The sequence below is a fragment of the Gymnoscopelus braueri genome (assembly GCF_963280865.1).
Source record: "Gymnoscopelus braueri genome assembly, chromosome: 20".
NCBI lineage: Eukaryota > Metazoa > Chordata > Actinopteri > Myctophiformes > Myctophidae > Gymnoscopelus > Gymnoscopelus braueri.
In genome coordinates, this window is record NC_137622.1 from 14,104,867 (window position 1) to 14,123,553 (window position 18,687).

Sequence of the window (18,687 nt, forward strand, 5' to 3'; positions counted from 1 at the left end):
CACAGCAGTAGTGACTTTCTTGTTTTTCTTTTGATTGTGTTTTTGTTTCACTTATTGAGCCGCGTCGCAGTCACATGCGTAAATGACATGTAACAGGCATGTTGTTCCTATGTGCGATGAGGGGGTTTGGCCGTCCTCTTTTTGCACTAATTCTTGTGAAGAATGGTATTTTGACTGGGGTGTGTGACTGTTGTACAGTATGGGATGCTCAATGGATGTGTTTCTTTGTACATAGTTTATAAAGTTGTGTACCTGGTTCCTGTTTTTTTTTGTTTTTGTTTTTTTGTTGGCTTCTTGGTCAGATTTTGTTTTGTTTTTGGTGAGCAAGTGGATTTCAGCAGGGGGGAGTGTAACAGAGATTAGTGGGTTCCACTTGCTCGTTAAGTAAGGGCATTTTTTATTGGTTAGTGGGCGGCACCTCATTGAGTAACACAGGTGTCCATGTTAGAGGGGTGCCAGTCTTGATTAGATTTGCCCAAGGTAAGATGTGTTCCTCAACACACTTTATTTTCAATAAGAGTTTACTGTGATACTGTGATGAATACTGGTTATTCTATACATGCTAAATGTACCTATATGAAGTAGTGATGCTTTGTACATGTTTTCAGTTAGTCATTTTGACATACCAAACAATATATTGTTTACAACACACTGCTGTTAATTCTGTTGTAGACGTGCTGCTGAGGCATGTTATACCAAAAGAGGTTTCTGACCAGAGAATTGTGTCTATTCTTACCAGGTACATATTGTTTTTTTTCTTCATTGTATTGTATTGTGTTGTATGTTTATTGATTGTTAGGGACCAGTCGAAATTTACAGAAGGGGGTCCCTGGAGGAAAATAGGGGAGGGTCATGCCTTTCTAATTTTAGTCCAAGGGAGGGTCAGCTAATTTTACTTTAAATCCAAGGGAGGGTCATGCAATTTTGAATTGATGAAATAGTCCGTTTTTATATACCTTTTTAGGGACAGGTCGATTTTTAAAGAAGGGTACCCCTGGAGAAAATGTATATACCTTGATCTAAAATGCCATGACCCTCCCTTAGACTAAAAGAAAAAAATCAATGACCCTCCCCAAGTGATTAAAATATTTTTTCAACCCTCCCCGCCTAGGAGTGAGTGTCACGACATATTGTCCCACGATATAGCCTATTGTGGTATTAAAATGTGACGATAGGTATTGTCATGATGTCATACTGTATCGTAATTTTTTTTTAATAAAATAAAAAAACTTTTTTTTTGCCGGTGAAAGTTATAGGAGTTCTTACTGTATGGTGTATGATATGAAATGTAAATCGTATCATAATCACAGTAATTATTAATAATTTTTCCCAAAAGACCCATTTGAAATATATATATATATATATATATATATATATATATATATATATATTTTTTTTATGGCCTGCCAAACATCTGTGGCCCTTATCAAGACAAACATTTGACAAATAATTATAATTTCAACAATCATAATTATTATTTATAATTAAAATTTAAATGAGCTGGCTGCCATCAGTCAGTTTTAGTCTCACTTTTCACCTGATGCAGTGATGTCAAGTGCCCTCCCAGGGGTCATCAACATGTCCGTACACGGACAAACATGTCTGTGGTAAGACATGTCTTTGTCCGAGGCACATTTTTTATTTTGAAAATAAATTCTAGATATATTCTATATATTTTCTTCATTATAATGTAGAACCGTATAAAAATGCGTTTGAATAACTTGACTAAAATCACATAGGCCTAGCCCTAAATATATAATAATGGACTCCTGTGCCATATTGTCTACTCTATTCCAGGGCGCTACACATTTTTTAACAAGCCATTTTTAAACAAGCCATCAAATAAATAAATAAAATATTATTTGGGGGGGAAAGCCGATCTACAAGCTCACAACACATCACAGCATGTTGTGAGCTTGTAGATCAGTAACTTTTTAGCCTATAATGACATGCCCAAAATTGGGATGTCAGGGTTAAAGTGGTAGCTATACTTTCGACTGATTCATGAAGGGCATAGCAGGATTGAAAGGAATGCAGTGTCACAATAGTTTGATGCAAAGGTGCCTAACTTTGATCAGAGGTGAGTGGGAGGTCTGATGGTGAGGCTGTGGATCAAGGGTTTCCATGGATTATGATTGAGTGTTACTATGGTTATTATTAGCATTATTGGACACTTTGAAACGCTTTCTCTCAACTGACATAAATCAACTTTACCAGTTCTGCCCTCCTTTGCCTCGGTGCTTCTTCTCAACAGATGACATGCCTTCTCTTTTTGCTCTTTTTCCGCACCATTTCCACTGTGGTCACTCACATTACTGTTGACTTTAATTGTTTCATTGTCTGACACACCTCATACACTCCATTAATCCATTGTCTTAAAAAATAAAAATACTAGTATCCCACAAAGGATTGAACGGATGTTTTGACATTTTCAGGTAATCTTGTTGTCTTGTTGTCCTCATATGATCAATCATGTACAGGTAAAACATACAATACCACAAATTTCCTGCATCATATTAATGAGAATGTCATCCTGACACTTTATGAGTCACCAAAATTATTCAAACAAATTTTTTTAAGATTCAGTTTTTTTATTATAATGAAAAATATGTAGGCTAAATATATTTTTCTTTAAAAACAAAAAAGAGGACAAGACAAGTCTTGCCACGGACATGTTTGTCCATGTACGGACATGTTGATGACCCCTGAAGGAGCTATTTGCTACCAAGGCAAAGGAGGGCAGAACTGGACAAGTAAAGCTGGTTGTCGTTAGTTGAGAGACAGTTTTTCAAAGTGTCCAATAATAACAATTATAACAACTATAATAACTATAATAACACTCCACAATCATAATCCATGGTAACCCTCCATCCACAGCCTAGCACCTCCTCCAACCTAAAAGTTAGCTCACCTCTGATCAAAGTCAGGTGCCTCCGCATTAAACTATTGTGACAATGCATTCAATTAAAATCCTGGCATGCCCTTAATTAATCACTCATCATGTGCATATTTTTTTTTTGTCTCAAGTTTCCTTGTTGCAGTGTTCCATTGGCATTTTATCCTTGACAATTCCGTGAGAATTCCGTCTAATAAATCAAAAACAAATCAAGTGTAGCTTGTAGGGTGTGTCTTACATGTGCATGCCTTGGACTTTCTCATCAACAGAGAATACCTGATCACCTTAATAAAATGCACTACCGTACCTTGCCAAACCAAATGGTTTAGCTGGTAGAACTTGATGACTACTGTCCTCAAGTAACACTGTCTTTTGAAAAGCCAGCAATCTCTATATTAGCCATATGATGTATAATACGCACCCACTCACCTTTTCAGCTAAGTGGCCCTTTTGAGGTTGAAGCACTGTCTGTACTGATGAGACTCAACTATTATAATCCAAAATAATTAGGATTTAATTTGTTGGTCGCTCAGTAGTTAAAGCAGACATACTGTACTATTGTTTTAAAATATGCAGCACATTGGAATAGAGTCAGACCCTATGACACATGAGGAGTCCATTAGTATACATTTAGGGCTAGGCCACTGTTTTTGGTACAATGATTATTTTGCATGTCCGTGGCAAAAATTAAATATGAATGAAAATGTCCATCACAAGCTGCCATGGTGATGACCCCTGCTCCCACCTCATTATCCTTGCAACTGCAAACAACTTGATTTGATACAGGCAGCAAGCATGTTAAGTTCACTCCCCCATCAATAAATTGTTGCTTTAAGTTTTACACTTCACGTTCTGTGCAGATTAGCTAGCTTTTGTTAGCTTAGTTTGTACAGAGTCAGGTTCATTGTTTCTCCCTATTTCCAATCTATGTGATAATTAAGTAAACTGGCTCCTGGCTGTAGCTAGAGAATTATTTCTCCCTGGTCTGCTACTGCTGAAGCATGCATGTTACTGCATGCTGCATTAGTTTCTCACCTCAAACTGTTTTGCAGGTACATATTTTAGTACATTTTGATCTTCACCTGCATTATCTGTTTTATTTGATCATTAGTATTGAAGAATGAAAATGGGAATGATGGCCAATAGGCTACATAGAGAAATGTTAATTATTTAAATTTGTACATGTAATGAGAACGTAATGCTTATTTTACTGAAATTTGCACTGATGAAAGTCCCACATGGACTGAAGCTGTCAAATGAAATTGTAGTTACTTTGCCCTCATCTTAAAGTTAACGTGTTAGGCTGTTTGTGGTATGATGCAGGGATAACGGGATAGCTGGGCACTAGGGACATCTGGGCACCTCGATGTAAAATTGGCTATTCTGTCCAATATGTTAAACAAATACAATATTTGGAAAATGTTTTAAAGTAAAGTTTACATGATTAGAATATGCTTAAACATTCGGCAATTAAGGTCTAACATTTCTACAATTGCTACAAATTGCTACAAAACAGATCCAGTCATTTTGGGGCATAAACAAGAAGTTGAAGGATAATCTGATAATGATGTACCATGCATGTTCACATCATGTATACTTTACATTACTTTCAAATATATAAACTTTTACAATTTTGGTCAAAATAACATGGCCCATGTCATTACTGCCATTACCCTCAATGAGGCAGAGGAGAGGGTACTGGCAGTAATGACATGGGCCATGTTATTGTGGAACATCTTGCTCCAATAGCTACCATTACTTAGTGCAATAGATTCAACATTAGCTTGCATCTGATATAAAATCAAGGATCAGTCTCTCAACAAAGCCACATTCTTTAGCTTAAAGCCATTTCAATTGCGTTGATGGCTTGTTAACGACCGTCATTGATTCTAAATAGAGTAGACCAAGGTGTTACTTGATTTGAATCCTTTGTATCCTTTGAAATAGAGAGGGGTCATTGACCGCTGTTCTGCTGTACTTGGGACCAGTACAAATACTGAAATATGGCCTTTGAATGTATTTCATTGTTTAATGGGAATATTGAAGCCAAATGGTTATATTGTAAATGTGAAGTGAAAATATGCAAATGTATTTAAGGGACAGCAGCTTATACACACAACAGATATACAGATACTCACCTGTAAAACACCAACACATATTCAACACATTCACCCACACACATACATGCTATACCTACCTGGAACACACACACACACACACACACACACACACACACACACACACACACACACACACACACACACACACACACACACACACACACACACACACACACACACACACACACACACACACACACACGTATACTTACAGTACCTGGAAGGGAATAACTGTACACACACATATGCTCACCTTGAAGGTGCTATGGGCTTTCTTAAAAAGAGAGACATTGTTGCAGAACAGGGAAATGTTGATTTATTGTGATATTTGTGATTGTATTATTGTGAATAAATGAGAGGAAAATTAGGAACGCAAGTGAACGGTTCATGTCTTCATTCCTGTGCCTGTTTACATTGTTTTTCAGAGACTGAGGCAGTGAACCAAAAATCAATCCTGTCAATCCTCAATCCTGTTATGTGGTACCCGACCTAACCTGGGACCCATCCATCCCATTGGCTTCACGGATAGGCTGAGCTTCGCGTCACCTTTGTGCTCCTGAAAAACTCATTATTTTGGTCATGCACAAAATGTCTGTGTTTCGGTGGTCTTTGTGTCTCTGTGTGCTGTTCGCCAACATGTTGTTGATCTACATATACCTGTACCTGTACCTGAGACATGTATCAGAGATGCCTCCTCAGGTCTGTCCTCCCGGTCACTTCAAAATAGACGCCATGAAGGACTGCTTGTCCTGGCTGCAGTGTCCGCAAATCATCACGGAAGTGCGCACGTTGAAACTGATCGGCGAGAATATGGTAAAGAAGGTGTTCCTGTCAGAGTGGAGAGGTCAGAAGGTGGCGTTGTCCAAAGCGGAAATCTCTCCGAAGTTACAGAAGCTATTTGTCCACGATGTCTCCATGCTGCAAGCCCTGCAAGGCCCCCACGTGGTGCAGCTGGTGGGTGCGTGCCTAGAGGAGCACATGATAGTCACTGAGTACCACCCACTGGGCTCCCTGAAAAACCTGGACACTGTGCTGGCACAGGAGAGACACCGGCATCACGACACCTGGCAGATACGCCTGAGGTTGGCCGTGGACTACGTGTCTGTCCTCAGCTACCTCCACGACAGCCCTGTGGGCTGCCTTGTTATGTGTGACACAGAATGGCTACCCCACACCTTGAGCCAGTTCCTTCTGAGCAGCAACTTCCGTCTGGTGGTCAACGACCTGGACATGCTGCCGGAGGTGGACGCTGCCAGGGGCCTGCTGGTCGAATGCTTCGACAGGGAGGTGACCGGGGACTTTGTGGCGCCGGAGCAGCTCTGGCCGTACAAGGGCCTGGCCTTTTCAGACAAGCTCATGCCCGGCTACGACGAGAAGTCGGATATCTGGAAGATCCCGGAGGTGACGCGCCACCTGATGGGGAGCGTGGCCGGGGGCGACGTGGCCCTCTCCCACCTGTCACAGGTCCACGCGAAGTGTAAGAGGACAGACCCCGCGCTGCGGCCCGCCGCTCAGGAGGTGCTGCAGGTCTACAAGCTGGTCTACAACATGTTGCTGGAGAACAGAAAGTACAACTAACTACCCATTACAATGTCCCATATTTGAATACTGGGCCATGTTTGGTCACCCCAGACTTCAGGAGCAGGAAATGGATTCACAATAGAGCAGTGCCAAACCCAAATCGCAGAGGGCAATTTATTTTTGCACTTTCTTTTTTTGAAAAAAAAATGTTCAGAACCCAAGATATCATGATTTGAAAATGTTCTGCTCAATTCACTTCTTGTTTAACTTCTTACTGAAAAAGGCTGTATCTCGGCTCCAGAGCACTTTTTTTTTTACAATGTATTTTTGGCCTTGGCACAGGGATGATAAAGCCAGAAATAAGTTTGGCACTGAGGGCCCTATGCTGGGCGCCGCCTTACCCATTATCCCTAAACTTCTTTGCCATTTTTTACTATTTTGAAAAACATTTTCAAATTGTTCAAAAAGCCGATCTACAAGCTCAAGAAGTTTAGGGATAATGGGTAAGGCGGCGCCCAGAATAGGGCCGTATATGAGTTAATCCAGCCCTGGTTTGAAGATTTGTTTTTGTGTTTTTAAAGGTTTGAGGAAAACGGTTTAAGGTTTCAAGAAATGTGTTTTAGCAATTATTGTGGAAAAGACTGTAATCTCTGTTGAATTTAACACAATTTAACACGCGCACGCACGCACGCACGCACGCACGCACGCACGCACACACACACACACACACACACACACACACACACACACACACACACACACACACACACACACACACACACACACACACACACACACACACACACACACACACACACACACACACACACACACACACACACAGAGAGAGCGAGAGCCTCCTCCGTAATCTACGTCTCTGGGGCCATTGGGCCCCCCTTCATCCATAGACATAGACCCCTGGGGGGACTCCCGGTCAACTAGGTACATGTCTATATTTGACAATAGCCGATCTTCACAACGCGTCGCGATGCGACGCGTTGTGAGCTTGTAGATCTGCTATTTTCTAATATTGTAGTACTTTAAGTACATTTTGATACCAATACTTTTGTACTTTTAGTATTTTTATTCTGTACATTTAACTTGTAATGGAGTACTTCTACATTGCAGTATTGATACTTTGACTTAAGTAAAACATTTGAGTACTTTTTCCACCACTGCTCTCAGTCTTGTCTGAGACAGACAGTCTGCCTTCTGTCCCCAGGATCAGAAGTTAAAGTTTGTAGAATTGATTGATTGATGTACTTTATTTAGTAAGACATGAGAATAACAGTACATGGAAGTACAAATTCACAATACAAGGTCTACTAAACTGGAAGACTCATCACTGAACTTGTTTAAGATGATCCCCATGCACACAAATCATAATGACATATAAGAGACAGATATACATACAGATATATATATATACAGACAGATATACACACTACTATACAGAATGTTATACAATCAGCTTACAGGTTACTGGTATGAAGAGTGAAAAAAATATATACAAGAGAAGAAAAAAAAAATGGGGGGGTAGGTTAAGACTTAGACAGGGGCCATTTTCGAATTGCAGCCTCTTGAAGGTGTATCTTTAGGGCAGTTTTGAAAGTGAGTAGGGTTTTATTTACTCCTTTTGGTAGGCCATTCCACATTTTTGTTGAATAGCATGAGAACGAGTTCATTCCCTTTGTTGAGCCAAATCTGGGTTGAACATGATTCCTGGAGCTGCCTCTGGTGTTATGATCGTGGACTTCATTAACGTTTTGGAAGTATTTTGACAAATATAGGGGGATCCCAATGTTGTGGTGTATCATAGACCAGGCCCATTGCAAGTTGCTGTACTCTGTCCTCAACCCTGAGCCATCCAATCCTAGCAAAATGAGCAGGGGTTAGATGGGTTTTGTGATTGAGGCCAAGAAGTAGCCTTACTAGTTTGTTTTGGGATAACTTTTTTTCAGGCCAAGGACCCCTTAGTTGAGAGAGAGATGAAGCAGGGACCCCCACACCTTTTTCATAGATAGTTTCATTGCTTGATCACGATCATCAGTGTTGGATTCATGTTAATGTGTATTTTCAGACATTTAACCACTTAAACCGTCAATACTTAATAAACTTTACCTTTCACTCTTGGCCTTTGGCTCTGTAATTAGTCTGCTCTTTTTTCCGTCTACACCAAAACGCTTTGCCGATCTGTGAGGCGTTGTGAGCTTGTAGATCAGCTATTTTTGGCTAAAATTCTCCTCAGAATTTGGATGCTATAGGGTTCAAGTGTTTAATGTAAAAAAGAAAAAAAGTTCGTATCACACAAAGATTTGGCGGCCCCCCTGTAGTAACTCTGAGGACCCCCTCAGGGGTCGCAGACCCCCTGTTGAAGACCCCTGCTGTACATGATATGGACGTTAGTTAAGGTGCAAGAATAATAAATATCAGCTCATCGTACATGGGATTAAAGGAGTACTTCATCCAAGTACTGACTATTTCTATAATTTACCTACTAGGTGATGTCTTTAAGTCACAGAGAATTTTTGTTTGTAAAACATTCCTCCAAAATGAAGAATAAATGTCAGGAAAAAATTGTCAGGATCAACTTGGTTTGCACTTGTTTACGGGCCAAAAGAGCTTCTCCTGAGCCTCTTCCCAATGAAAGGCAATGAAGAGCCTGTATTGGATTATCAATTTCTAATAAATGGAGCAATTACTTTTGATTCCTTGCCCACCTTTGGAGTTACATCATGGCAAGGTAACTACACAACCCAAACCTTTACCAACAGTTTTCTAAAAAAAACTAAATATTGCTATATCAGTGGTTCTCAAACTTTTTCATAATTGTCAAGGACCCCCAAAATTATATGTATTTGGCCGCGGACCCCCATCTCAAAGGGACCCAGGGACCTCCAGAAGCAAAGATTTGAGTTAAAAATGTTCACTTTAAAAGAACATACTGTACTTTATCACCTTCTACCGACAATTTCCTGATTGGTCTTGCTTTGCCATGACCGTAAATAAGTCCCAGGGTCAATCTTTGCGCCGTGTTGGAATCTTCTGCATTTCTTCAGTCACAAACAATTTCATGTGGCAGCCAGAAGGTTTAGTAAATTAAGTGAACTTCGTATTCTTGCTCTGGATGAAAACACAAAAGAATGTTATGTTCTATGCAGGCGAAGAGTGACTTAAGAAGTTTATATGGGTCTTAAGGTCTAATAGAGTTGTTTTTCCTTATGACCCACACAAAGTACCAGATACTTTCATAAAGAGGCAACAAGGAAAAACCAGACTCAGAACACAGGCAGCCATGGGTGTAATGAAACATCTTGTATTCAGACAGAGAGAATAGGAAGGTTACAGTGTCACAGGTATGGGAGGCATCATCGGTCGGCGTCTCTCTGCAGTTTAACAGAGAAAGCACTGGCCTTTAACAGTGTCCGTTAACATAAACATATGACATCATGGAAGACAGATCAATCGTCCAGCCGTCGGAGGTGTAATCCTGCCATTGGTGGAGAGCGATGATGCAGTGGCGTCAGTTCAGTAAAAGCTAGGGTATGGCAGGGTTAACTATATCTATCCTTTTTGGGGGGGCCCTTTTTCGGCCGCACGGCTTGTCTGCTGCGGGGGTTGCTGTGTCAGTCTTTTTACCAAAAAATGCATGCAGAGAGGTCTGCTTCCTTTTCATTTAACTCACTGTTCACAAGTAAATAAAACAGCCTGTCTGCTATTGAAAAGACGCGCCTCTGCTGCTTGCTAATTAACAATAATGCATTGCACCTGTGTTGAACCTGGGATTTCCAGACTGGGCCTGGGAATATACCATTTGACAAGATAGGGGAGAATAGGGGAGATACAAGCAGTTGTGAAGAATGAAATACCCTGTGAAAGCAATAATTTTGCATTGGTAGTTATTTTACTGAAATTTAATAACAGAATAATCAACGCAGATAGACAGAGACATTCATGGATTTATTTTTTATAAAAAAAAAAAAAAATTATAATTTTTTTTTTTTTTTTTTTCCTGGAGCGAGGGTATGGCAGCTGCCATAGCCTGCCATACCCAATTGACGCCTCTGCGATGATGCTAGTTGTCGTCAGATGAAGATGATGAAGATGAGGATGGTAGATGATGAAGATGATGATGATGGTGTGACAGTTTATCTCTGGACAAACAGCGTCCCCATGTCTGGGTCAACACGTTGACACCGGCTCTGACCTGTCACTGGTCAGTGATGATTTGGTGACACTGAAGAAAGGGAGCTGTAGAAAAGAACATCTAGATACAGTGTTCTCAAAACAATAGATAGCCACAGAAAGCCTGTAGCTAGTTTGACCTTGGCTTGCATAGACACAGGCAGAATAAGAGTACAGAGTACATTTAAAAGACTGAAGTACAGGCCCAAAAAGACATCACTATATTTAATTTGACATCTTAAGCAGGTTTATGACACTAGACAAATTAGGATCAATCAAGATAAGAGATTAACTCTATCAAGATCCTACGAGCTTTTTAGAGAGCTAAAAAGCTGGTATGGGAACTGTACTGAACTTAACCGTAAAGCACTGTAGAGGGTTATGCGACAAGCTCCCTTCGATACATCTACTGTACGACGGGTGCTCATGTCGAGAAGGATCACAGGGTAGGCTCATGGAGGATCTGAGCCACCCGAACCACGGACTGTTCCAGATGATGTCAGGTGGTGAGTGGCTACGTAGCCACAAAGCCTCCGGGCAAGAGACAGCTATCTCCCCTTTTCTTCTATTAGAGCAATTATTCAAATAACCCAGTTTACATGTTGTCATCATTGGCTTGGTTTCTGCCCTGTAGATGGACAAGATAATCCTGTTTCTATGTTTATGTCCATGTAAGCCTTCAGGACTTGAGGATACGTATATTTATTTTCCATTCAGTTTGGCATAAACAAAGATTCCATTTGCTACTAAGAACTTGTGACTTTTCTTAATATGCGTATATTTAACGTAATTGTCTCCGCCAGGCCGAAAGGCATGGCGAGAGAGTATGTTTTGCCCCCTGTCCGTCCGTCCGTGTGTCCGTCCGTGTGTCTGTGTGTCCGTCATTCTGTCATTTTGTGTACAGCTAATCTCTGGCACCGTTGGCTTGATCGCAGCGAAACTGTGCACACACACTCCCTGGATGCCAGAGCAGAACCTCTGCCCCAAATTTTTCAAATTAGCCTTTTATAGCGCCACCAGGAGGCCACTTTTTGCAAAACACATTTCTTGACAGTACTCCTACAGATTTTATCCAAACATCACGCAAATCAGTACACAGTATCTCTATAGTCATGTGATCAACACGGATCTGTCCAATTTTCCATATTTCATCCTGATTGGCTAAGGTTGGCTTCCAAAGTTTGCAGGATTGCTCCGTTTTCAACAAAATGCCTCAAATCATCAACGCAGCTTGCGATTTCCGTGAGATTTCACACTCACATTCCCACTAGGCAGAGGAAGAAATGCCACTTGAAAATGTTCAAATCAGCCTCATGGTGGCGCTATAAATGGACAATTTGTGTTTTTAACTATAACTGCACCGATCTGCATGAAACGTTGCACGCACACTCCCTAGAGGCCAAGGAAAAACAACTGCCCTGCATTTTTCACATTTGCCTTTCATAGCGCCACCAGGAGGCCGACTTATGTAAAACACATTTTTTGATATTAAGCCTTCAGAATTTATCCAAATTTCACGCACATCGGTACACATGATCTCTATAGTCATGTGATCACGATGGATCTTTTAAAATGTTCATATTCCATCCTGATTGGCTATCATTGACATCTAAAGTTTGCAGGAGTGGCCCGTTTTGAACAAAATGCCACAAATCATGAATGCAGCGTCCGATTGCGGTGACACTTTGCACGCACATTCGCACTACATTGAAGAACAAATGCCACCCTTTTAACATTGCCCTATTATAGCGCCACCAGGAGGCCAATTTTGCAACACTTTTCTTTTTTATATTACTCCTACAAATTCAAACATCATGCAAATCGGTACACATATAGTCAAGTGATCAAGATGGTTCCATCCGATTTTTCATATTCCATCCTGATTGGCTAATTCCGAACATTGCTGCCCCACAATAACCTACCTGACCTGGCGGAGACCTGTGCTCCGAGGAGCACTTTTTCTAGTTTTATAATGGATTTCAATGCCAGGCAAGTTGCTGCAGTAACCTTAGAAACATGTTTATGATAATATAAAATATGATATTATAAAGGGGTCTTTCTGTCTGTTTGCTGTCCGTCTGTCTGTCCGGAGCTAATCTCGCAAACTTCTGGACCGATTAGCACTATATTTATTGTGCACACTGCCAGTATTCTGTGGCCCACCCACATTGTGCTGAGGAAATATGTTTTTTAAGGTGTTTCGTGAATCTGCTGGTTACTGTACATTTGTGAGAAGCCATACTCACCGTCACACCCCCTTCGCCCAATCAATGTGAAAAGTTAATCACTTCTTCCTCGCACCATGACCAAACTTTCTGCAACGTTTCATGCAAACCCATCATAACTTTTTAAGATATCCTGCAGACAAACACATGGAGAGCAGTGAAAACATAAACCCCATTCAAATTGTTTGGTGGAGGCAAAAACTAAACTAAAAAAGACTTTGAGTAGGCCTTTGAGACTTTTTTGGTACTATTTCACTTTCAACCAACTAAGCCACGCCACCCGAACCACTTAATGACTATCAGAATAGAAAGCAGACATGTGTGCATATTTGTTTATCATTCCTGCTCTAAATAAACAGAGGCTACTTTTCCTGGGGTAATGGGGATTATCTGCTTCATTGAACAGATGGAAGCTTAAGTAGAAGTGAGAGAACAGAGTAGAGTGAGAACAGACACCATGGCCAGGGGGGTACTAATAGTGTCATTCAAAAGGCTTCAAAAGAATATTGTGAAACTGTAGTGCATGATGGACAAGAATGTAAATGTATACATTATAACATACTCATGCATCTGCAGATGATTTAGCCCTGACAAGGATGCCTGTTAATGGGCCAACAAGGCGTCACATTAGTGAACGAGGGAACATCCTTAGGGAAAACACCCCCGTATCACAGATCTAAACGCTGTTCGATCTTAATGCTCTTGTTGCAGAAGATTACATGGAACTATAGTACTAACTTGTGTCACCTTCAATTTAACAGACAGAGGAGGCTGTGCTCTCTTGGGGTGAAAATATATTTAAAGGCATATACACTGTAGACGTGTTTAGTATGCATTGTCTTTCTTATGCAATTGCCACTGAAATCATCCCTCTAATTAAACCCATATATGTCAGCACTGCAATGGATCTCCCTTGTGTCTGACTCTGTACGCATGCCTACACATTGAGTGTGTCTAAAAAGAAAGAGAGAGGATGAAGAGAGTAATTTGCAAATGTGTAGGCACACATGCAGTACTTGTGGGTTATGCATTTACACAGATCGCTTCTGTTCTATATTTTCTTGAGCAGTGGGAGAACTAATAACATATTTGCATCATGTTGCATGGGAACATTCTGTAAATTCACACTAATCTCTGTGAACTGTCCAATTAAATATGGGCTGAAAATCAGAAGACAGCGGAAAGGAAATAATGATAGGCCGGCGGGAGAGTGGGAGACATAAATGCCATATTCAGCTCTCATGATCACAAGAGAGTTCTAATGGAATAAAAAGGCAACGCTACAGAAAGCCAGGAGTTACGAGGTGGTGGGCATTAATCATTTAATTCCCAACAGCAACTAGTTACCAAGTTTAGTTTCCATGCTAAAAACGGACAAGCTTGCAGGTCTGGAATTTGGAACATTCAAAGCTAGAACAAACGGTATCATCAGACCATAACAAGACTTGTTCACAGTGTACACAACATCTTGGTTATACAGTAAGAGTGCTAGAAACTTATCTGATTGGAACTGAAGTTGCATCTGTTGCTGGACATAGCTGGTTTCAGCAAAACAGAACTAGACTTCACCACAGTCTCATGCTGGATCAGGAGGAGGAGCATATTGAACTATCATTGACACAGTGAATATGGTCACTGTGAACCTACAGAAGTTCTTTGATGACACCCGCCATTGTCAGCTTCATCATGAAGGACCGCATGGATGAACACAGATCCATGGTGGAGCACTTTACAGAGTGGAGTGACAACAACCACCTTCAGCTCGACCTAGTTAAGGAGCGGCATGTGGCTCAGGGGTAGAGTGGCCGATAAAGCGGCCGGATGTAGGGGAACCGCAAGGTTCTCAGTTCGATCCCAGGCTCCTCCAGAGTTAGTGTCCAAGTGTCCTTGAGCAAGACGCTGAACCCCTAATTGCTCCCGATGAGCAGGTTGGTGCCTTGCATGGTGTCCTCCGCCATCAGTGTATGAATATCGGTGAATGTAATGCACAATCTATGTAAAGCGCTTTGGATAAATGCACCATTTAACATAGGCAAGACAAAAAGAGACACCTTCCACGGGAGACAATGGAGATTGTGGACACATACAAGTTCATAGGAGTACACATGAAAAACAAATTGAACTGAACTGACAACACAAGGGCCCTCTACAGGAAGGGACAGAGCAAGCCAGTCTTCCTGAGGAGGCGCAGGTCATTCAGTGCGTGCAACAGGATGCTGCAGAATTACAAGTGGTGGCGCACACGCACGCATGCACGCACACACACACAAACATAAAACAAAAAGTTCCGAAATTTGTGTTTGGTAGATTATTTCTCTGTTGAAACAATGCTTTGTGGGAATGTATGTCTTTTACATGGTGCCCCATTTGTACGGAGGATTAGTATGTGGGTTGCACCCATGAAAACTCTTCTCTGCAAATGCCAAACAGCTTATTCTACTGTTGCTATTGACACTTGTTTTGAGCTTCCTACCCCAGGACAGTGCAGACTATGAGAACATTCAGACAAATGTCTAATGAATTCAGAAGGCTACAACAGCCGTCATACAGACTCTCAGTGTTACTGTATTGAGGGGGTGGACACCATTGTGGAACATAACATATGTATCATCTATGGTGAACTGTTTATTCAGGTTATTATTAGTGCAAATTGCTGTTCAAAATGGAAGAAACTACTGGTGACTTCACATACAGTATGTGTTAACCAAGGAGTTAACCATAATATTGTTTCCCTATGGACTATTTTACAGACTTTAATGTAAATAGGAACAGGGACCTTTTCACGCTGACAGGCTACAGTATGTCTATTATTGATGCATCCCATCCCAGGTCATGCTCCATGACTATTCCAGCACCAGCAACATCCCCCAGCCTGCCAACCACAGGGATGGAGGAGGGGGGTTTGTTTACCACTTTTAATCTGTCCAGCATTCCTGAACATGTATACAATCAGCACTGAGGGACTGTGTAGCACCCGCAGCAGCCAACAGGCCACTGAGTATGTGGACTCTGTGTAGTCTAATCACCACTGCACTCCACAATATATTCCTCTTTAAACTGGCCGTCTTTCAAAATATTCCCTGGTTCATGTTAATATACAAAACTCTCCTTAGTTTGTCCCCCCGTCAGCTGTTGCATACCTCATACTGTATAAAAACATGTTATGCTTATTCGATTCTGTTGAAGGTCCCAAAAACTAAATCTGCCCTTGGTTTGTCATCGTTTCAATCTGCTGTAGCAAGAGACTGGAATGACCGTCTTTTAAAGACTCTCCTATGGGCTTTCTCAAAGTCTTTGAGAATGTCCATATTATAGAGTCTTTTAAATGGGTTTAACAGTGTGAAGGACATGCAGCAGTTGTCTTTGACTCAAGGACAAGTGCTGCTGTCCTTCAGGCTGTAGACCCGTTAATTTGTTGTCTTATCTCGTCTCTGCAGTAATGCGTGGTTTACGTTTTCTGTTTTATATCTTTTTTTGATTGTGTTCTTTTTCAACTGTGTTTTATTGTATGGTGTTGATTTATTAGGCCTTAACAGGCCTCTCTTTTTGCCCGGCCACGGTTGTAAATAAGAATCTGTTCTTAATTAGTTTTGCTTGGTTAAATAAAATAAAATCAATAGAGATAATTGCAATGCTGTCCGAATTACATTAAAGATAGCAGCTCGTGTCCAATCCGGTGTATCCAACCAGGTGCACTGTCTGCTCCAAATAACTTTATTGACATTCTCAACCAGTTGGTGTCCTATACTCAACACCAGGTTCATAATGAGATCACCTCCAACCACTGCAGACGTTCAGTGTATTAACCCAACATGAGTGTTAACATACATAGATTAGACAAAATAACCATTTATTTATTAAAATAAATAGGCTACTACTGGATCATAGATTTAAACCAAGCGATATGATACAAGGATCAGCCTGGTTGCTCTAACACACATATTTTCAAGGTGCACCCCCCGGTGAAGCATGGGAGCATTGCAGGCGGTGTAATGAGGTGAAAGCAAAGGGCCAAAGGGGCAGCCTGTCGGGATGATCAACATGAAGATATTATAGTTACAGTATGCCCAAATTCAGGCAACAAATGTTTCAAAGTGTTTGGTCCAGCATACAAATACTGATATGAAGTGCATGCACTTGGTACACTTCTGGGTTCCATTTATTACCACTCTCCAGTGTGTGCATGCTTCAACTTAAACGTTGCAGTTGTAGCCTACAACTAGTTGCAACGTAGCAAACTATTAATTGAACCATTAATTGAAAGTAGCACATTGTCTGACGCTGGCTTTATTTTACATTCTCTCCCTCACTCTCTCTCATTTTCAAGCATGGACAAAGATAAAACAGGATTCAAAATGAGTGCCATTAATTATCATCTGCATGTGTATGATAAGTAATATCTTTAGATTGACGTTGACTTAAAGATGTGCTGAAAGTGTATTTTTTGTGTCATGTCATGACATATTTCCTATAGTGAAACAGAAGCCGTGTCCATCTCAGCCAGCATCTCACCTTTAACATTTTTTCATTTGTAACACGTCTGCACTGTTTGTTTACTACAGACAGCACCACTCTCTAGTTTCTGTAGAATAATGCATTTTAGCTCTGTGTGGAAGATTGGCTGATGATCATATTATTTGGTGAAATTGGTTGGTACCTATGATGCAAGCATGCAAGATGATGCTTTTGTTTTGACAGTACACAATCAAGATTTGACACATTGATATAAAAGAAAATACATAAAAATGTAAAATTCTATTTTTTTCTTTTGGCATATATTGTTAACTATGTCCCCAGTATGACCGCAGATATGCTTTAAAAATGTAGACCTGTTGTAACCATCTGCTACAGAGGCTGAGAAATATATATTTTTATTGAACATTGACAACTGTAAAGGTTTTTTAGATTTAGAAGACATTATTAGAATCAGCCTCATGGTCTAAATTAAATGGGCTAAAGGGAAAACATATTTTCAGCTTGTCTTTAATGCTGAACTGTAGCTTCCTGCATTTAATAGTTATTTATTACAGTTTGTCATGTAGAATGTTTTTGGCATGTAGCCTGTTTAAATACACATATAAACACATTTAGTTCTCTGTTTGAGTAATACGTAAATAGAGACTGTCATTAAAGATTGTAGCCTAATAGCAAGGCTGCTCTAACAAAAACAGCCACAACAGCAACTACAGCAGGAAAACATTGAAGAACTGAGATCACTGAAGTGCTTTCTGGCCACATGTCAACCAGCTTGGTGTTGATAGTGATCTGAGCCTCCATCATTTCCCCTGAGGTTCTGGGGCCTGATGCATCTCCTCAGATTGACAAATACACTGCTGTAGAGACTTGGAAAGGTGAGTTTGCCAGCACAGCGGACTACCATTAAAAAAACGGGCGTTCTTTAATTGTTCTTTGTTTGTTGTTCTAAAAAGAACCATTAATGGTTCAAGCCTCTAATAATGCAGTCAATCCAGTTATGAACTATTATAGTAAGTTAGTTATGTGTGCAGTTTGTAAAGGAATCTGCACAAATCACAATGTGGTGAAGCTCTACAGGCTCTACAAGCTCTACAGCACTACAGGCCGGCTCCTGGTGGTGACGGTCTACACCTCATTTGGCCGAAATTATAAATGTTCTTTATAAATACTTATAATAACAACAAAAGTGCTTCACAAGTAGATCAATGTTGGTGTAATGAGAAGCAGTAGTTAGTAGTAGTTGATTTCAAATTGAATACATACT

The 18,687-nt window shown here is 40.6% G+C and overlaps 1 protein-coding gene across 1 annotated transcript; it reads left to right on the forward strand.

Moving 5' to 3' along the window:
• Positions 1–697: 697 nt before the first annotated feature.
• Positions 698–6,594, forward strand: LOC308075561 (protein O-mannose kinase-like; the record flags this gene model as incomplete). Its single annotated transcript, XM_080415507.1, has 2 exons — positions 698–739; positions 5,442–6,594. The coding sequence occupies exon 2, from the start codon at positions 5,596–5,598 to the stop codon at positions 6,592–6,594; it is 999 nt and encodes a 332-aa protein (XP_080271633.1). The 5' UTR covers positions 698–739; positions 5,442–5,595.
• Positions 6,595–18,687: the final 12,093 nt, after the last annotated feature.